General features: G+C 40.6%; 1 protein-coding gene across 4 annotated transcripts in view; it reads right to left on the bottom strand.

Annotated features, from left to right (window-relative positions):
- Positions 1-22,590, bottom strand: part of epb41l5 (erythrocyte membrane protein band 4.1 like 5) — a 225,250-nt gene that overhangs the window by 118,694 nt on the left and 83,966 nt on the right. For all 4 annotated transcript variants that reach the window (XR_009938816.1, XR_009938817.1, XM_062533706.1 and 1 more), the window contains exons 5-7: positions 15,946-16,024; positions 7,436-7,480; positions 5,991-6,043 (exon numbers count right to left, since the gene is read on the bottom strand). Coding sequence is in view for 2 of the 4 variants with exons in the window: in XM_062533706.1 (XP_062389690.1) it covers positions 5,991-6,043; positions 7,436-7,480; positions 15,946-16,024 (177 nt within the window). In the remaining 2 variants the exon portion in view is untranslated. The remainder of the gene's footprint in view (positions 1-5,990; positions 6,044-7,435; positions 7,481-15,945; positions 16,025-22,590) is intronic.

Below are 22,590 nucleotides of genomic sequence, written 5' to 3'. Positions count from 1 at the left end.
TACAGGAGATTGTTGGTCATTTGAAGCCCTCAGGTTCTCCAAGTGATGCTGTCACTCCTCGCCTTTTTAAGGAGGTTTTTCCAACTATTGGACCAGCATTGACTGCAGTCATTAATAGCAGCCTGTCCTCTGGAGTGGTGCCTGTTCATTTTAAACATGCAGTTGTGCAACCCTTGTTAAAGAAACCTGGTCTGGATCCTACTGTTTTAGATAACTTTAGGCCTATTTCCAAATTACCTTTCCTTTCTAAAATCTTGGAAAAGATTGTTTATTGCCAGCTCATGGATTTTATAAATGCACAAAATATTATTGAGATTTTCCAATCCGGTTTTAAAACATTACACAGCACTGAATCAGCACTTTTAAGAGTTTTGAATGACATCTTTTTAGCTACTGACTCTGGCCACTGTGTCGTCCTTGTACTTTTAGATTTGACTGCTGCTTTTGATACAGTGGATCATGACATCCTGATTGCTCGTCTGGAGCAGTGGGTGGGCATTAGTGGCACAGCACTAGATTGGTTCAGGTCCTATCTGTCTCTGTCTCTGTGTTAGCCTTGCCAACTCTGTGTCCTCCACCGCTCCCCTGTCACATGGGGTGCCACAGGGCTCTGTGCTTGGCCCCCTTTTATTTTCCATCTATCTACTCCCACTTGGCTCAATTCTCAGGCAACATGGCATCTCTTTTCATTGCTATGCAGATGACAGCCAGATCTATGTCCCTCTTAAAAAGTCAGACTCCTACTGTGTTAAGCCATTGCTTGAGTGTTTACACGATATTAAGGCCTGGATGTCTCTTAATTTTTTTAATTTTAATGAAAAAAAGACAGAAGTTATGGTTTTTAGTGGCACTTCTGTGACCCCCCCGGTTGACCTTGATCACTTAGCACAGTATTGCAGGCCAATTATTGTCATAATGTGTCATGGGCAGTGCACTTTATGTATTTATTTATTCTTATTTGATTTGACTTATTTTCATCTTATTTGTTTTGTTGTTTTACCTTATTTGATTTTATTCTATTTTATTATTTTATGCTAATTGAATAGTTTTATCCTACGTTCTTTTTATCCTACTTCTTTTATTTTATTTCTTTTACTTTTTTAGAAGTAGTTTTATTTCTTTTATCCTACTGTTGTCCTCATTTTGTGGTGTACAGCACTTTGGAAACCTTGTGTTTGTTTAAATTGTGCTATATAAATAAAGTGGATTGGATTGGATTGAACAAATTAAATGCCATCAATTTAGGGGGAATCGCCTCAAATTGCTGTTGTTGTGAGTCTATTTTTTAAAAGTATGTATTATTTCCAAACACTCCTTCTTGGTTTTTCAGATGAGGACCTGAACGATGATGTGAACGATGATGTGAACGATGACACTCCAGTTTTGGTTATTGAGCCCCAAGCTGCTTGTTTGGTTAATCTCAACACCGAAAACCAACAAGAGCAATTCGCTCCCAATGCCCAATCCCAAAGTCCAGACATCAAAATGCAAACAGGGTTTTCCTGCACTTGCAAGTACTTCAATGGAGGAAAGTGCTCTTTGTCTTTCAAGGAGGAAGAATTGCTGTCACTTAGGATGAAGCATTTAGAATTAGACAATACTCTACTCGACATGGTTGTCTTATCCCAAATAAGAAGCCATTTACACTGTGGGCAACAAACAGTGAATTCAAAAAAGGGGTCACAGACCACTCGTAAACGTTATCGGCTACTACTACGAAGGCCTGAAAATATGTCGTGACACCTTCATGTACATGCATGCTGTGCTCAAGGATCGTCTAGCTGCACTCATCAAGCACTACTTGGAGAATGGTGTTACTCCTAGGATACATGGTAACAAGGGAAAACAGCCTAAGCATGCCTTGGAAGTTAGTGACATTGCTCCTGCCACATTCTGTTCAGCAGGCTGCGGACACAGCCGTACGCACTGTGCGTAGCCAGTGAGGTGAACCATTACCAGTCATCAGCCATCTTTGTGCCTGGCCCTCATCACACCTGAAGTCCCATCCCCCTGAGTGCCATTGCCATCATCATCCCTATGACTGCCCTACTGTGGTTCCCTGCCAGGATCCCCGGCCCACGCATCCCAGCGACCCATTACCCTCCAAAATTACTAATGGATTACTGATGGACTATTTATTCCCTATACTGGACTGTTTGAACCTTCTGATACTACAAATGACTTTACTCTACTGTAACTGACCCTAGGCAGATGGGTTGGGCCCTTGAGTCGTGGATCTGTCTGAGGTTTCTTCCTATATGTATCTCCAATTCTAGGGAGTTTTTCCTTGCCCCTGTTACTCATGGGCTCTCTTTGAATGTTTAACACTCTGTAAAGCGCCATGAGACATGTGTAATGTTTTGGCGCTCTATGAGTGAAATTAAATTGAAATTGAAATTGTTCCATATGCGACTTGTAGGCCAATTGTCAATAAGCAGACTTATTGATAGCCTAAGTTGATCGCATTATTTTCCATGATCATAATCTGATGTCAGTGTAGCCTACTTTTGCCTTCATTTGATTGAATATTGTTTCTAAAATCGGATCGGCTTCATCGGAAAACGAATAATTTAAAAGCTTTGTTAATTATTTCCATGTGTTTCAAGCCAAACCAATTTGGGCATTTTTTTGTGCATTCTCGCGGTTTTTGACAAGGTTTTGGGCTGGAAAACCTTGCTGGCATCTGGCAACACTGCGCGAGAGTTCGGGGTTCGATTCCCATTTGAAGCGGTTCAACACGGCCTGTAAGCTAATGCTATGTAGGACAAACGTAACATTATCTGCTATCTTCTGAGATGGAGAGAAAACGCAAATAATGAATAGCAAAGCCAATTTATGTAGCCTTTTTGTATAATTATCTGCTCAGCACGGTCTAAGCCTTCAGTGAACAAAGTAGGCTACCCATGTTGCAGCTGCACCCAACAGCAGTCGTTTTGGATGCGTATTGCCTAGTTTCAAGCAAAAATACTTAGCCTAATGTGAACATCTCAAAATGTCAGGTGCACTCAAATAATATGCTGTTGCACCTAAATTAAAAACTGTTTCAGATGGGAGCCATCAAGTGTTGGAACCTAACTGTACCATCCCCCCTCTGTGAGCTGACTTATGTGCCTTAGAACACATGTAGAATAGAAAAATAGAATAGAATATATACTTTTTTGATCCTGTGAGGCAAATTCGTTTCTCTGCAGTTAACCCAATTTAACCGAATGTGAACACACACAGCAGTGAGGTAAATCACACACTAACCCACAGCAGTGAGCTGCCTGCCCAACCAGCGGCGCTCGGGGAGCAGTGAGGGGTTAGGTGCCTTGCTTAAGGGCACTTCAGCCGTGGTGGACTGGTCGGGGATCGAACCGACAACCCTCCGGTTACAAGCCCGAAGCCCTAACCAGTACACCACGGCTGCCCACGTAAAAAAAAAAACACACAAATTCCCCACCCACCAGATCAGCTTGGGCCATTAGCAATCTTTTGTATAGGCTATGTTGGGTGTGCGTCTGCAACAGTGAGCTTACTATTCCTTTTCGGCTTTCGGTTCGGAATGAAACAGCACGAGAGAACATGAACAATATAGTTTCTCCTGTATTTCATTTGACAAATCTGACAACAGTTAACTAACATTTCAAATCATAGCCTTCTTTCTGTTTATCGCCATGACGGTATGCATTTAAAAAAAAGAATAACGTTTGTGAACCCTTTTGTTTTGTTGCCAGCAAAAATACTTTTAAATTAAAGTTTGACTCGGGTAGGCCGCCCTACATTCACATACAGATTCATACAAACCACAAACTGGGATGGTTCTAGAGGTAACGAGCACTGCCTCAAAATGTGAAGAGCTTTGTGGTTGCCACGCTGAAGTGACACTTTCCTGGTATTTTGTGGATTTTGTCACTAGCAGCTAGGCTGGGTGAACACTGCCTGAACTTCCAGGGAATTTGAATTTCGCCCGGCAGCTCAGGCTGGATACCATCAGATCTATTTTCACTGTTTAGTGCCAGAATCTTTGGCTCCAATCAGAAACGGCCATACTCTAGTCCTGGCACGCTATTGGCCGGTGATAGGCCGAAAACGAAACTTAAGCGACGCGAAGTGCGGTAGAAACAAAGCGCAGCCTCGCTAGACTGATGTTCAATCTTAAAGGAAAACTATGCAGGATTGGCGATTTCATAGCCGGTTTCGCTTTTGCTTTTCGTTTTTGCTCGTTTTATGCTCGCATATGTCTCTGCAGAGCTTCCCCTACAGCTTTAGCGTGTATATTTGACAAAACTCCTCAATCGGTCAGTCTGCCGTGCCTTTTCATGAGACTTTACGTGACACTTCCTGGAGTAGATCATGGGTGCGTGCCCGAGGGCTCCTGAAATTGCAAGCGTGGTTCTACCACTACAGACCACTAGGGCGGCCGAAAAAAACATAGTTCGACCGGTAATGACTCATTTAATCATATATAACAGTATAGAACGAATTGATTAACTGAAAAAAGTTGCATAGTTTACCTTTAAAAGATTGAGTTTAGTATGGTCGTCTGCCAAATACAATTGTATTTTAAGCCTGTTTTACAAAAAAACGTCCGCCACTCTGACATGAACTAATTAATGTAGCCTACAGTAAATTTCCTGCAGTGAGGCCCCGAGAAAGAGCAAATTCGAGAAAAAGAAGACCATGCAAACATGCTATGTGCAAATCTAACAACTGAAATGCATCCCCTATAATCATTATTTGTAATTAATTATTACAAAATTAATTTTAGAATTTGATAGTAGCCCATTGCCAAAAGTAGTTACTAATAGTAACAATAATAATTTTACCGTCATTATATGGATAGGAATCTAAGCCAAAAAGAAGCAGATGTGTTTGTTCTTTAGCCAGGTTTAATGCTAATTTGATTGGCTGTTGGAATCATGCAATCTAATTGGCTTCCAGAATCTTGCAATTTGATTGGCTGTTGGAATCCAGCAATTTGATCGGCTCCCAGAATCCTGCAATCTGATTGGCTCACAGAATCATGCAATCTGATTGGCTGTGGGAATCCTGCAATCTTATTGGCTCCCAGAATCCTGCAAGTTGATTGGCTCTCAGAATCCTGCAATTTGATTGGCTGTTGGAATCCTGCAATCTGATTGGCTCCCAGAATCCTGCAATCTGTAGTAACACGACCAAGTATGGTGAAACAAAATAAAATGTGGTGAATTTCTAAGCAGGTAAGAGGGATAACTAAATTGTGTGGCGAAATAACAATTGGGAGCACTTAGACTCGGCGCAGTAATATCCTCACTCTTGCACTTTCAGTTTCACTTTGGTGTGAGGATTTTACTGCGCCACACAATATAGTTATCCCTCTTACCTGCTTAGAAATGCACCACGTTTTATTTTGTCTCACCATACTTGGTTGTGTGACTACTCGTGTAACTCTATTTTAACACATGGAAAACGTGGAGGTGTTTGGTCAGTTCTAACTTCATCTCTGTATGGATTCTATTTCTAATGAATGAACTGGGCTAGCTAAGTGCTATCAAAGTAGCGCCGCGCACCAGAGCCAGTGAGTGCACGCATTGAAACGTGAGAGGTATGCATCAACTCATCTTAGTTAAGGGAATAACATAGCTTAATATGAAAAAACGGTGAAGTGTTCCTTTAAGGTGTTGTATTGTAAATAGTTTTAAGACACAACGTGAAAATACCTGCTTGAAAACCTTAAAATGATCACAAAGCTTTGTTTTGCATCCTGCTGTTAGGACGTAGCGTAGCGTAGCAGTTGTGGACTAGGGACAGCATATGATCTTAAAGGGATATTCCACCATTTGGGGAATTACACTCATTTTCCACCCCCCTGGTATCCTCCTGGCGGTGCAGACACATGATTTTAAATGGAGAAAGCCCCAACCTGACATAAGATTAGGTGCGGGAGATGTTGGTTTGCTATTGAATAATCTCAAGTTTTTCTTAGTATTTACTAGGTCTTCTACTGCAGATGTATGTGTATGACTCACCTTGCAAAGAGAAGGCAGCCAACTCCACAGCTGTGTCAAAAGGACATTCCAACCTGAAATGTATTTGAGGCAACACAACATACAGTCAACAACCATATGAAAACATACAGCAACAACTATATTTCCATTTTCCACAACAAATAAAGAGCATTACTTGATCAGATCACAGATTATATTTAAGATACATAGTTATGCTCAGCAAGTGTCAATAGCATGCAGATTTTTGTAGTTGCCGAGCAAGTTCCAGTAGCAACTCCGCCCTTGGTGTGCAAAATACGACTGTTGTTTATTAGCGAAAATAGTTCAGTTTGCTACAGTACCCTCCAGAATTATTGGCACCCTTGGTAAAGTTGACTAAAAACAGGTATAAAAAATAATCTGCTGGTTATTTATTGTAATTTTTCAATGAAACAAAATGAGGAAAAATCCAACATTGAAAGGAAGCAAATAATTTTGAGAAAAAGGAAAATCTCAAAGAAATAAATATCTTTTAACAAAAACACATCACGCACAACTATTGGCAGTGGCACCCCTACTTGTAATACCTTCTTAAACCTCCCTTTGTCAATAAAACAGCTTGTAATATTCTTCTCTGACACCCCATAATGATTGAGAATACAAAGTAAGGGATTTAAGACCATTCATCTTTACAAAACCTCCCCAGATCGTCCAGATTCCTAGGTCCACACTTGTGCATTCTCCTCTTTGACTCATCCCACTGTTGGTCTATGGAGTTTAGATCAGAGGACTGCAATGACAATGTCTGAAGCTTGATTTTGTGTTCAGTAAATCATATTTGTTTTGATCTGGAGATTTGTTTTGGTTCATTGACCTGATGAATGATCCAATCATGACCAACTTTTAGGGCCTTTAATGTTCAGGTTTTTCTTGGTGTTCATGATAACAGGAAATTAAAACAGCCCCACAATAGCACAGCCCCTCCACCATAATTCTCATTAGGCATAGGATTCTATTTAGTATAGTCATTCTTCTATGTATGGCAAATACACCTTAAGTGTTTTTAGCCAAAGAGCGACATTTTCTTTTCATCTGACAATATAGACCACACTCCCAGACATGTCTTCAGTAACTCCTGACATTTACATTGTTAATTAAATGACTGAACTGGCTTTCTGACATGCCGTCTAAATAATCGATTAGCTTTTGAAGATTTTTGGGGGGACTTGGTGACCCCAAGATGATAGCTTTGTCTGTAACTCTCCAACAGTCGCTTTGGACAAAGGCGTCTGCTAAATAACCATAGCCATAGCCATAGCCATAGCCATAGCCATAGCCAACAGTGGTTCTTATGGAATATTTTGCCTATCATACCATCCTCAATACTGTACGTGGGGACAAGATAGCCATGGGTCTTTGTCCAAGCATGTTTGTCACATTTCCAGATGATTAGAAGCTTTTAATCATCATTTTAACTGTACACTCACTTGCCACTCAGTACATCTTGCTTCAGCTGCAAAACAAAGAGGTATCTGATGGAGCAAACACAAGGAAAAGCACTATATTAAATGATCACAATCTCATTCACAACACAAGAAATATAACATCAAGCCCACATATACCAGTAGCCTTAAAATGCCTTGATGGAGACCTTTTTAGTGCGCACACACTGCATGTAGAGCTCAGGGGTGTGATTGGCAGGACAAAAAAGGACAACAAAAGGAAAATATAGTAATATAAAAATAACCCCTTAAATGATGACATCTAATGACTTTTAAGAGAACTATTGATAGATTGAGATACATATTCAAACATTATAGCATATTACAATATAGTATAAGGCCTAACTAAAACTCATTTATAATGGAGCAAAGTAGCCTAGGCCTACTCAAGACTAAATGGCTGAAATACATAGGCTATCATGATCATTTTGCCAACAATGATGTGGAATGGAATTTCTCAGTTTATTACATGTTTTGTTGCAACTTAAACCAACATAGTTATAATTTTGTCTATTTAGTATAGGCCTACTCGATGATAATATATAGCCTGCCCCCTTACAGTCCTCTAGTCCTGTAAAATTTAGCGAACCATAGGCCTATTGATATTGATATTGACATTGACTGAAGACTGTGTCTTGGTCTCGATTAGTTCATTTGATATTCAATTGAGAATCCAAAATCAAAAAATCAAAAAATGACTTGTTATTTCATTATTTGTTGATGAATGTGATACAAAGAAGCAAATAACGCTTTGTTTTTCAGACTTTTGATTTTGTGGTCTGATCAAAAGTAGAGCATTTAAAAGACTGACTCAGGGCCAGACTTCCATTGCCAGCTACTGCTTCTGTCAGACTGCCAATCCGAATACAACTTTACCATAGGCTATACACAATTTAACCTAAAGACTATGGTTAGCCTTTATCTAAACGACAGTAGCCACAGTCTAATAGTTTTTTTTTTATTTGAATTGTTTGCTCTGCTTGTGAATGAAGTTGTGGTACACTTTTTGCTAAAATAAAGCCTATATTTTACATCTTTCGTCCGAGTGGTTGTTAGTGTAGTGATCATGGCACAAATGTAAAATGAGGCCTGAAAACCGTGTAAACAACTTGTTTGTGATTGTTTGACACTCCTGCGGCTGTGGTGAGCAACACGAGCATGCAGAATGCAGATTGTGCCTTTAAATAGGCGACTTTTTTTTTCCATCAGCACAATGCTACAATAGGCCATTTCCTAATTAACTGAACGAGAGGCAAAGCCAACAAAAAACAACTTAATAAATGATGTCTTTTTAAATAAATAATTTGACCTTTACCGTTTCATGGCTTCTTCTAAGAGACAAATAGTTCACCACACACATCGAACTTGCATCAAACATTTATCAACCCGTCTGCTTTCACTTTCAATGAAATCCACTAGAGAACGGACAAAGCTACTTACCGAGTGATAGCCTATGAATGAAAGAAGCACCAAACCCATTGTCATTGTCAGCAGCCTATTACAGCCTACAGCACATAGCAATGGTCTGTGTTAGACTACAGAAATAAACCTCAAAAAAGAGGCAGAACGAAATCAACACCCCTCTCCCCCTTGAAACCGGCTGTATCTGGGAAAGTATTTATCTTACATAAGAGTAATTTTACAGTGTATCTCCTGATTAACATAGGTACACCTGGTAATTTTTTCAGAATATGTCGAGACCTAAGTGCATGGGCCCTGGTTGAATTGATGTGGAATGACCCAATGGAAAGCTGTTAGCTTTCCTAGGCTATAAGGTATAAGCTAGGCCTATACAGAAATTGTCATTAGGCTATGCTGGCGACCCAAATAAAATCTCCTGTGACCAACCTGTGGGACACGATCCAGTCAGAAACAATGGCTTACAGATAAATAGGGCTGGGGGTAACCGATTATTTTTAAAACGATTAATCGGGCGATTATTTTATCGATTAGTCGACTAATCTAACGACTAATTGGACGATTAGTCTAACGATTATTTTTCTGTTGTTCGATTAGTAAAAAACATACAGATGGTACGGGTTGAGAATGCTCCTTTCTTTCCCGCACATCGGGACTCCCGAAGCATCGGGAAAACTGCAACCGCAAGGGGGCAACATAGACCGCCCTAATAATATGAAGGTTCGGCTCATGGAAAAACCCGAGGACACCGCGCTGGTGACAAGCGGAGAAAAGAGACATGACGCTCGGCATGTTAGATTGCAGTTGCAGAGTTTTCGAATGTTTACAGCCTACCTCACAGCTCTCTCACTCGACGTAGCCTAACTCAGTCAGTCCAGCAGAGATGCCAGAGCAACGTTTTGGTCAATGGAGAGGGAGAGAAATGCTCCGCATATCCGTCTCATTTAATCATTAAAATGAAAGTGATGACTGGCGAAATTAATCAAACGACGTTTCAATAAACCATTGTTGAAATGAATGAAAATGGTTTTAGAAACCTATAGGCCTATCAGAAGGAAATAGCCTTCAATTCAACCTGAAATAGGCTACTCGAAAGGCAACCTTAGATTAATTCATGAATTAATTAGGCTACGGTTACAAGACCGCATTTCCGTGAATAGGCTATTATTGTCAATGTCAAGGCGAAGACGAAAGAGATGGACAAGATGGACATTTTGGCTACATTTACATGCTAGGAATACTTAGAAATGTGTATAGGCTATTTTAAAACGGAGGCATGTTCATTTTAACCAGCGACGGGTAGCCTACATGTACCCAGCACTTGTTATCACAGATTTTGTCCCCACCACTTTTGACGACTGAAAATAAAATGTATTTAACAGAAATCTTTTTAATACATGCCTATGCTTGTCACTTTACTTATAACCGTAGGCTACATGCATGGAGAAGATCGCGCATTTTGTAACATTGTAACAATGGATGGTCAGATATGCGATAGGGCAGTGAGGGTGATTCATTGTAACCATCGACTAGGAGGCCTAGCTCCGCAATATAAGTTTCTAGCAACGTATGTATCGTATGCATGTTCATGTTGATTCAGAGATAGGCATAGACTACCATAGGCTGCTGGGCGTCAAGCTATATGACAGCATTTTATCATGTGGTGAATTAATAATTAACGTCAGTTTAACATGTCAGAACTTTTGATCGGCGTTTCAAGTACATGGCGCGAATAAAGCATAACGTTGTCAACAATTGAGCTGTGGCGCAACTGGTTAAAGCATGTGCAAGGTACGCCAGCGATCGGGGTTCAAAACCCACTCGAAGCACCTCTCCAGAACTCATCAAGAGAAAAGTTGTCGTTTTATTAAAAAATGAAAGATTTTCTGTTTTGCGATTTTTTTTATGTTTGCGATGTCTGCTGAAAAGAAAAGTTAATAGCCTATGTGAATTCGTGGTTCACACACACTCACGCACATTTTTACATTGACATAGTGTCGGGCTCAGGTGTCTGTCGAGAGAGAAGAGGGAGAGGCAGTCGTCCTCAGTGCCACTATAGGCTAGGCTATAATGTAGTGAACTGGTTAGACGAGTGTGGGGGAGGGGGCATGATCGCACAAGACAATTGCTCTTCATGAAATGGATCTCATATACGGCTGTCGATTTTTAAATGTAGCCTAGGCCTACTACACCACTTGCGAAATCGGACGTGGCACATAGCCTAATTATTATGCTACTGGATTTAATATAGCAAATCCATGGACTTTGTTCATCCTATATATACAATAAGTAGCCTATAAAATCCGACAATCCAACGATAACGAGATCTCCCAGAAACGAAAAACAAGTTTGTTGAGTAGCCTAGTCCTTCCAACAATCTCAGCTTTTGCGTTTGATAGATAAAAGGCATCCTGTCCTGCTGTATTCCAATGAGAAAAAAAAACATCCAAGGTACAGGGTCACGGTAATGCAGAATGCATGAATCTCTCTCTCTCTCTATATATATATATATATAGACCTGGCTTTTTACCAAATGGCGAACCTCGAAAATTATTTAGGATATAGAGCCGTGTCCATTACGCACTACAGCTATTTTTTAGGCTATTGTTTTATTTGAGTGTTTTTGTCTACCATGGCAAACATAGTTGAAACGTTCGCTCTAAACTTATGTATTGTTTTAAGAGAATATGCCAATGATAATGGCACTTTGTAAAAACAATAAATTCTTAGGATTTGCCCTCTCACCTGCAGCAGGCCCATTCAAAAGCCCATCCACCTCATTTGCATTTGAAAGAGCCAATCACTAAAGTGACACATTTAGTCTGGAAAAAGTAGCAGGCTAGCCTACTTTATGAGTTTTTTTGACCCCTCTAATAAATTGCCTATAGGCCTACTACGATATGGAGGAAGGGCTGCCTAACTGTTCCCCCTAAGAGTTTTTTCATAAGATAAAATGTTTACGCTATTTAAGTGTAGGATTTGGTAGACAAGACAACCTCAGAAAAGTTCTTCAGATAAACATTTTTTTATCGAATTAAAGGAAAGAAAATGTATCACCGGGGTTTCGGGGCTTGCGAAGGCATTCGTTGATCTTATCGATGCAGTCCTTGCGGCCACTTCTCCCCATCGTAGGAAACTTTCTGTTTAGTGTTGACAACACAAAGGCCTTCACGTTGTGTGGCAGTGCTTGCTTGCCCTTCGATCCATCCCAGTTGGTGGTTTTGCACCTGTCCCTGAGTTATAGTCTATATCATGGGTCTTCAACCGGGGGTCAAGGCGTTCTGCGTGAATTCATTAATCCAACGTTCTCCGCGATGTCATACCATCAAAATGAAACGATAACGTTAATCTTGTGTGTTTGTGTTTCCTTGTGTAAGACAAGTTATATTTACACAAGATGCAGAGGCTCTCTGTCTGTATCAGGTTGAGCAAATGAAGCTTTGCCTGAATTTAGCTGAATTTATACCACCAGAGAGGGTTAAAGCGGAGCTTCTCACACTTGAATATTAATTCGCCAATGTGAATGTAACGGTAAACACAGCAACGTTGTATCTAAGACAGCGGCAATATAAACGAAAATGATAGTAGCAGTGGTATAAACGGGATAATCAACTCCGCGCCGTGCGTTTATAGGAAAATAATGCACAGCAATAATGCCTGCGGCGTCGGGACCTTATTAACACTTAAAACGTGCATTATTTTCCTAGAAACGCACGGTGCGTCGTTGATTATCCCTTACATATCCACCTTAGTTGACCCTTGTGACATTCATTCTATTATAGGGCGAGTTAATGCAACACTATGTAAAGAATTATCAGAAACGAGTTGTATAAAGCAGTTACCCCCCTGTTAATAATAACTTATGTTTAGAATGTGTGCGTTCGTGTGTGTGCGTGCGCGTACATGCATGCATGTAGGCACTAATGACTGACGGTTCAAATGATAGGCATGATTTGAGGTGTGCCAGGTGTGGGGGTCCGTGCTCAGTCTCTCTCACAGCCAAGGGGTCCTTGGGCTGAAAAAGGTTGAAGACCCCTGGTCTATATGAGTAAGCGCTTATGCTCTAACCGCATAATAAAAGAAGCACCTGCATTCCACAGCAGTGCTTATGGCAAGGCTATTAACACCTGTCACTGAGCTATGGACAAGCAGTTATGCTCGAAAATTATCATAATAACAGACACACCTAATTGTATGGCTCTATGTTTAAACACATAAAATTAGCAAGCATTTCCTCCCGATAGCAGCAACGTTTGCTTTCTTTTTCTGTCGGTCCGCGGTTGCTTGGTCAATTGCGCAGCAAATTATCAGATCACCGGACCTAATTTCAATCCATGTCTCGCGGACCAGCAGCAGTCTCCACGTTTCGCGGCCCATAGTTTGAGAAACGCTGCATTAAAGTGTCATTTGGTTGTAGGCTATATGTTTAGCGATTTCTTTGTGTGTTTTTCATTGTAGTGTGTGTGCATTGAGTAGTTCCTTAAAATACGGAACAAAGAGCGTCCCGTAGCCTATCTGTTCAATACGGAAGAAGACTAACTATTACCTATATATTTCTTATAACGAAACGCGAAGAAAAAATACGAGGACTGACCGTCTCGTTTCTCCGCGTTTCCCCCAATACCATGGCGACAAAGAGAAATAAATATGATTTGACATTTAAGCTGATTGCTGACAAATTTGCCACACAATTCGGGAGAAGCAGCGGACAGGAGCGCCACCACAAGCAAGCACTTAACATGGCAACGTTGCCTATGACTAAAGTGTCTAAGTAGGCTAGTCCTACTAATATTACATTTGATTGGTAACATGTTTGTAGCGCGCCAGTTTACCCATCCCCTACATCAAAACAGCTTAGAATCAATCAAAGAATCAGCTGTGTCGGCGTTAGGCTGTAGGCGATTTTCTATAACCATTTTCATTCATTTCAACAATGGTTCATTGAAACGTCGCTTGAATAATTTCGCCAGTCATCACCTTCATTGTAATGATTAAATGAGATTAAGGAGTCGACTATTGACGGATATGCGGTCTTCATCATTTTGAAATGCGAGATGAAACTTTCTGCCACCTGGTGGTTGTTTGGGTACATTGCCTTAGCCTCGAAAAAAATCGGCTTGACGGCCTGCGGGATCTCTTCGGGAGTCCCGCGGGAGAAGGTGCATTCTCAACCCGTACCCACTGTAATGTATCTCAAATAAATACCAAAAAAATCTTAATATAGTTTATTAAGCAACAAAAATGACCAGGACAAAAATATTTGCTATATATTATTATATTATATTATATTATATAATAAAAAGATATACAAAGAGAAAATCCTTACTTTCTGATATTCATAGCAGCACACTTTATGCAGATTATAGCTTACTGTTTATACAACTCCACCTCTTTAATTCAGCAGTCTGGTTGAAGCCTCAACATAGGCCTACTGTAAACAAAGTTGGCTAAAGTCTACTAGTTGGATTGTTCAGTTTCCCCACGTGTGTTTAAGTTTCAAGGTAAGCTAATACTTTTTCTCCTTGGGACAGGCCCTTTTGAGTTTTGGAGTTGGAAAACATTGGTATTGAGATGCAAGAGTTTTACTCAAATCTGTGCAGCATGCTAATTATTTATGCTAAGCGGATAATAATAATTTTGCTAGTTTTCTATGCGTCATTGCGTTCACGATTGTGAATGTTTTATTTGGATCACACGAGTGGGAGAGGGAGAGCGAGAGAAAGCGGGCCAAGGCGAGGGGGGTTATTTTCAGGTGTTTGTTTTTCACGTTTCCAGGGCTGATCTCGTTTTAATGGAGACAGACGCGGTGAGCACGGAGGAGAGGGGCTGTGTCTGTGTGTGTGTGTGTGTGTGTGTGTGTGTGTGTGTGTGTGTGTGTGTGTGTACGAGAGAGATGCGTGAGTGACCGAGAGAAAGGAGGGAAAGGAAATGCAGCGAATACAATGTGTGTTTTTAATAGCGTTAAAAAATAAATGAATAACGAAACGCAATATGTGGCGGCCGGTGTTGAATCTGTGGCGCACCGCCACAAATTAGTCTATGTGTGGGAAACACTGCTCATAAATGACCACAACATGAGCTCTGTGTGCAGTTTACTAGCGGCCAGACAGCTGTGTTCTGCAGCCATAAGCTAGCCATTCCAGCCAACAATAAATGCTAACAAATACAATACACAGCTGTCTCACTGCCAGTGGCAAGCTAACATTAACTGCTAACCAAACACGCACGACAAAACAGCAGAGAGCTAGGATAGTTAGCGAGCACTACCGAAGTGCACTCAGCTCAAGCTGCACAACATACTACACAAACGTGAAATTAAAGTAAGTATTCCCATACATTCGACCACCTCAGGCGAGCAGTTTTCCAGGGCTTTTTGCAAGGCTTTTTTGGGTTGAGGAAATGCGAACTGTTTGCTTTGTTTGTTTTTGTTACCCACGTGTTTGTGGCGATATGTCGACGAGTAAATATGACGTCGACGATATTTTGAAGTTGATTGGTCGACGTCATCGACTCCTCGATAAGGGCCTACAGATAAATCACACTGCCGTTTGCAATCGCCTCTGAATGCAGTCCCCTGCCTTGCTACAGTGGACTTAGGCTGCCACCTTGTGGCAAAATTGTAATACATTTTAAGCAGCTGTGTGAATCATGGAAAGCGTGAATAAAGCGCGAAGTGGAATGACCGACTGTATATTTTGCCATCATAAATCCAAACGAGATCACAACCCAAACAAGACTGGATATAGACTGGGGATCAATAAAGTATCTATCTATCTATCTATCTATCTATTCTACAAACAGGTGTCCCTGATTCACCCAATCATAATCTATCATTTCCGTTTTGAGCAAGTATTAATATCTATTTAATCAGGATGACCAAAAGCCACAATACAAAAAAAGAAAAAGGGTTAATGTTCTGGAATGTCCAAATAAAAGTCTTGACTAGAGTCACCTGAAACACCTGGTATGAAATTATAATCCATCAACGCACACCCCAAATTCCCCAAATCAAAACCTAATCCCAATATAATTAAGAACAATGATGAAATACAATTTGTAAAAAATTGATGACTCACCGGGTTAATTCTTCATGAAGGTTGTTAGGCTCTGAGGAGTAGAACTTCACTCTCATGTGCAAACAGTAAGGTGGTCCAACTATGACAATGAATAACAGGCAAAGACAGTTGTAAGTTGTAAGCAGAGATCTCATAAGGCGTACACAATATTATACCCACTTAGGGTGCATTCAGACTTCTTTTTCTGACAAGAGAAGTTGTGCAGACTGCTTTTTCAGGTTTTATGAATCTGTTGTTTATTTAAACAGCTGGATAAGTCTTTTTTAGTTATCCGCTTGTAATTGGTCAGCTGTCAAAAAAAGTGTGACATACAGCGTTTATCCACTACAAGACTCCCGCGATCGCTTCTAAAAGAAGTCAAGGACTTTTTGAAAACACGTCTACTCCATAGGATTATAATGTCAAACAAATGCCGGCAGCTGCAAAAAAAGAAGCCTAGTCTGAATTTAGCCTTGTGGCTCTAATTTGTATAAGATGCGATGCAATGTACAGTGGGGAGAAAATGTATTTAAATGTATTTATACCATGCTAAAGTTGCCTAAAAAGAGGAATATAAAATCATCATTTGACAATTGATCTTAAAGAGACCCTATGCAACTTTTTCATAGTCATAAAATCGCTTAGAAATCGTTGTTTTGCTTGACTGACCAGTTTTGTCGAAAACAGTAATATTTCCTCCCGTCCCCAGTGTCCCTATCCGCTATTGCAACCTTGCAATTTGTTCAGGAGACGATTGTTCCCTGTTTACATCTGGAAGGCTGAGACGCATAAAGAACAAGAAGAACCACGCTTGCAATTTATATATTTATATATAGCCTATCTATGTATAAATATACACGCTAAAGCTGTCGGGGAAGCTCTGCAGAGAAATATGCAAGCATAAAACGAGCGAAAATGAAAAACGAAACCGAAACTGAAGATGAAATCGCCAATCCTGCATAGTTTCACATTAATGTCTCAATTAAAAAAATGAGTAAAAATATAACCGCCAAGGACACCAATTTTCTTTGTGATTGAATAATGTATCGTAAATAAATAAATGTTCTTCCTAAATGCTAGGGGGAAGGAAGTATTTGACCCCCTATGTAACCCTATGGGAATTTAACACATAGAGTTAACATAGGGGTAGGCAGATTTTTATTTTTTAAGGCCAGCTATTTAATGGATCCAGGATATTATGCATGGCCGTTGGAATTAACCATCACAACCATCACAACCTTCACCATAGCTAGAGAATGGCATGGTGCTTTTTCTAGAAGGCCTATTAGCCTGTTTGATGCTCATTGAGTTCAATGCAAATCAAACAGGCTAATAGGCCTACTGGAAAAAACACCATGCCAATCTCTAGCTATGGTGAAGGGTATGTGATGATGTTGGGCTATTTTAATTCCAAAGGCCAAGATGCCAATCTCTAGCTATGGTGAAGGGTATGTGATGATGTGGGGCTATTTTAATTCCATAGGCCAAGGGAAATTTATCAGGATGCATAATATCCTGGATCCATGAAATGTAGCGCTTGCGTAGTTGCAGCGTAGTTCTGCCAGGTATACTTAGTACGTCATTCATTCATTACCTCCGACCAATCACCAGGCTACCTCACCAAACAGAGCAACAAAATAACCAATAATGTAGCCTAGGCTATATCTTCTGGGGCCTCATTTATAAACGATGCGTACGAACAAAAGAATGCGTACGCCTCGTTCTACACAAGCTTTGGTATTTATAAAAAGTGAACTTGACGGGAAAATGTGCGCACCTCCACGCAAGCTCTGACCCATGCGTACGCACAAAAAAGGGAAAAGCAGAAACTGCGACCTCAGGAGGAAACAGGTACAACGACCCGAAATTGGTTCAATAATTGAAGTTTAACACAAACATAACATCGCGCATCAATGACATACAGTGCCTATAGAAAGTCATCATACCCTTTTGAAATAGTTACTTTTTTTGTCTCACAGCCTGAAATCAAAACCCATATTAAAAAATATATTTTCCAGTTTTATCTATAAATGTAGCTGTACAACATCAAAATAATGAAAAAAAAGTCAACAGTTCTGAAAATTAATAAAAAAATTTAAAACTAGAATAACAGGGTTGGAAAAGTCATCATACCCCTGACTTAATACTTTGAAGAGCTTCCTTTTTCTTTCATTACAGCCATCAATCTGTTTATATATATATATAACGCAGAAAACTTTGTTAAGCCAGCTCCATACATAACAATAGCTGCCGCGCGCTCTCCCCGGCCTCCATTTAAACTAAGGGCAAACCCATTCATTCATTTTGGGCACGAATGAATGGGTTGGGAGCGTCGCCTGGCTGTGTCTGTCAGCAGACTGCAATACAGTCGGTCTCGAGGATAAAGACCGACTGTAAATAGCGCAAGTTACTTGAATTTTAATCTGAAGAAGACCACACGGTCGAAACGTCATTCCTTTGTGCTAAAGAAAATAAAATAAAATAAAGAAAGAAGGATTTCAAGTGTGCGAACCTTTGTCCATTTTTTATGATTTACTCTTGTTCTGCACCTTGACCGGTGATGTGCACAAACTGTTTTACTACACTTGAATTTTAAACCAGCTCTTCTCTTACCAGTAGCCTATATCCTATAGCCATACTTTAATAATCAGATGTTATGCTCATTTTTTGTAGGCTACACCTCACCGGCAAGCATGCACGCAAATGCTGGTTTTGCACATCTACAATATAGGCTAATTGGTCAGGCTATAGGCTATATAATAGGCTTAGGACTGTATTTTGCCTTCGTGCAACTTTAGTTGTGCTCAATCTAAATTATTGTCAGTAAGGATAGGTCATCTTACCAAATGGCGAGCCGTGTCCATTACGCACTACAGTTATTTTTTTGGCTATTGTTTTATTTGAGTGTTTTTGTCTACCATGGCAAACATAGTTGAAACGTTCGCTCTAAACTTATGTATTTCCAATCAGCTTTCACAACCAGCTACAGCTGCACCGATGATCACCATGAAAACGTGCAATGTCTATACAGAACTGCTTTCACTTCCCCGAGTCGCCAACGCAACATGCACAACAATATACTGATATTTAGCAAACACATGTATTTCCAGCTCTCAAAACCAATGAGGTCCAGATCTCAGTGGCCTCATAGCTGCCTACAGCCATGCGTAGTAAGCCTAATGATAGCCTAATAGTTATGACGTTAATAGCCTATTAATGACCTCATGTCGGAATGGCACGTTGTTTGAAAAAAAAAAAGTTAAATACCGCGGAGTGGGGATATGTCGGAATGAACAGCGGATACCAGCTGGGTTGTAAAACATTCGAAAACTCTGCAACTGCAATCTGACATGCCGAGCGTCTGTTCAATACGGAAGAAGACTTTAACTTATATTACTTAGCCTATATATTTCTTATAACGAAACGTGAAGAAAAAATACGAGGACTGACCATCTCGTTTCTCCGCGTTTTCCCCAATACCATGGCAACAAAGATAAATAAATATGATTTGACATTTAAGCTGATTGTTGTCAAATTTGATGATTAAAGGAGAATTCCGGTGTGAAATTGAGCTTAACTGTACCGAAACATGTTAAGGTGTACTCACACGTTTAGACGCACTTTCACTCACCCCCAGCATTCCGAACTCCTCCGTTTTCAGCCTAGCTTACAGTAGGCTTGAATCTATTAGATTGGGCATTACGTAGCCTATGCAGCTAAATCGCTATTTTTAAACCATTAAAAAGGTTCCAAGTAACTCCACACTGCATTGGTTGACTTCTGAGGGTCCTGACATTTAAAACGAGATACTCAAAACTTTGGAAGTGCACAGGAAGTTTATTAAAAAAGACTGTTTATTCAAGCAGTACCTTCATAGAATCTCTCCGCTGGGCGCCATCTTGTGGTGAAGTCGCGATAAGTCGACTGACGAGCACAAACGAACAGGAAAGACAGGGGGACATATTGCAAACATTTTGAGCTTTGTTACTCATCATGCTCATGTAGACAGTATAACTATATATTTCCTATGGAATTACTTTAGCAATATGTTCCCCTGTCCTTCCTGTTCATTCGTGCTCGTCAGTCGGCTTATCGCGACTTGATTCCAAGATGGCGCCCAGCGGAGAGATTCTATGAAGGCACTGCTTGTAAACAGTCTTTTTTAAATAAACTTCCTGTGCATTTCCAAAGTTCTCAGTGTCTCGTTTTAAATGTCAGGACCCTCAGAAGTCTACCAATGCAGTGTGGAGTTACTTGAAACCTTTTTAATGGTTTAAAAATAGCGATTTAGCTGCATAGGCTACGTAGTGCCCAATCTAATAGATTCAAGCCTACTGTAAGCTAGGCTGAAAACGGAGGAGTTCGGAATGCTGGGGGTGAGTGAAAGTGCGTCTAAAACACATGTGAGTACACCTTAACATGTTTCGGGACAGTTAAGCTCAATTTCACACCGGAATTCTCCTTTAAATGAGATCAAGGAGTCGACTATTGACGGATATGCGGTCTTCATCATTAAATGCCGCTGAAATGCGGGTTGAAACTTTCTGCCACCTGGTGGTTGTTTGGGTACATTGCCTTAGCCTCGAAAAAAATCGGCTTGACAGCCTGCGGGATCTCTTCGGGAGTCCCGCGGGAGAAGGTGCATTCTCAACCCGTACCCACTGTAGGTGCGGGCGAATCGTGTTTAAATCCTGTGTGTAAATCCTAAAAGAATTTGTAACAATTTCTCGACCATTTCTAAACATTCACCCTTTACTCATTCAAGTTATGTTGTAGGTGACAGTGGATATCCGCTGAAACGGTGGCTGCTCGCGCCATTTATGAACCCACAAACAGTCAATGAAGTTGCGTTTTTTGTCTTTCCCGCTGTTTTTGGCATGTTGTCCACAGACATCAATATTCAAGGCGTTTCGCTGAATATTTATAAGCAATTATGGGTGTGTCTTGAGGTACGCACAGGTGCCGCAAATGTAGAGTAGAGCTTGATTTATAAAGGGAAATTGTTGTGGAACATGCGTGCGCACGGTTTTATAAATCAGAATATTTCTGTGCACATGCACTTTCTGAGTTTTGAGCGCACACCATCTTCTGGCGTACATCCTGCACAAAGTTTTATAAATGAGGCCCCTGGTCTTTACCAAAGTTTCCCACATATTGATTGGTCTAAGTGTTCAGAAATTGTTCAGAAAGTGTGAATCTGTGAGGCCTAACTGCATGGAAGAAATATGCATTCATAGCCATAGCGTTTCTGTTGCAATCAAAATCAACCAAGGAGTGGACGTCACTGTTGTTCATCTGTCCATCATCATGTAAAGCCCGCCCTGACAGTTTAATCGGTATGTTCAGCTCTGGGTTGAAAATAGTTCTGCTCTAACGGAGCTATGCCAGACCAAACTTCACGCTGGAAAATGATGTAGGAACTCACGGGTCTCTCCACTGTAGGCCTACATTAACTTACTAATTTAGTTATGGTTGTACTTGTGGTTACGTATTTTCATTGGTCTAGGTTCTGATATTATCGTTATGTCATTTTACTCAACGTGCAGGCTATCCACTACCATGCCTAAGTTTAGTTAATCTCTCATCACGTCATAGACTTCATCGTGTATCGCGTTATCATGCGTTGATTCATGGTGTGAAATCAAATTCCTCATCATGGTATGCAAATCCATGCTATACATCTCGGCATATGCTACTCTCAAAGCTCGCCGTATGAGCGTAAGAGCAATCAGCGCATCATGTTGAGCTGCCCCATGTCAGATGGGAGATTGTTCTCGTGTGTTGAGTTGCGGCAGGCTACCTAGAAACGGGAGCCTCCTTGCCAGACTGGCCTGCAGAGAAGGTCCATGCCTCCCTTCCCCCCTCTGACACTATTACCTATGTAAATGTAAAAATGTGTGTGTGTGTGTGTGTGTGTGTGTGTGTGTGCGCGCGCGCTGAACCACAAATTCACATATTAACTTTTCTTTTCAGCAGACATAGCAAACATAAAACAAATCGCAAGACTGAGAAAATCTTTCATTTTTTAATAAAACTGTGCCTTTTGTCTGATGAGTTCCGGAGAGGTTCGTGGAATGGGTTTCAACCCCGGTCACCAGCGTACGATGCAGATGCCTCAACCAATTGCGCCACAGCTCGAGTCTTACTGCCGTCTCGCTTAGCGTACATTTCAACACTTGCCAACAAATATAAGGATTCAGTCAGTCGAGTTTATTTATTCGCGGCATGCACTTGAAACGCCGATCAAAAGTTCTGACATGGTTAGTCATTAATTCACCACATGATAAAATGCTGTCATATACCTTGACGCACAGTAGCCTACGGTAGTCTATGCCTATCTCTGAATCAAGATGAACATTCACACCGAGATCTACGGTATAAGTTGCTAGAAACTTATTTTGCGGAGCTAGGCCTACTAGTCGATGGTTATAATGAATCACCCTCACTGCCCTATCGCATATCTGACCATCCATTGTTACAATGTTACAAAATGCGCGATCTTCTCCATGCATGTAGCCTACGGAGTAAAGTAACAAGCATAGGCATGTATTAAAGAGATTGCTGTTGAATACATTTTATTTTCAGTTGTCAAAAGTGGTGGGGACAAAATCTGTGATAACAAGTGCTGGGTACATGTACCCAGCGTCGTCGGTTAAAATGAACATG

Source organism: Sardina pilchardus, chromosome 4 (genome assembly GCF_963854185.1).
Source record: "Sardina pilchardus chromosome 4, fSarPil1.1, whole genome shotgun sequence".
NCBI classification, from domain to species: domain Eukaryota; kingdom Metazoa; phylum Chordata; class Actinopteri; order Clupeiformes; family Clupeidae; genus Sardina; species Sardina pilchardus.
Note: the sequence above shows the minus strand (reverse complement) of the source record. Positions and strands in the feature narration are given on the sequence as shown.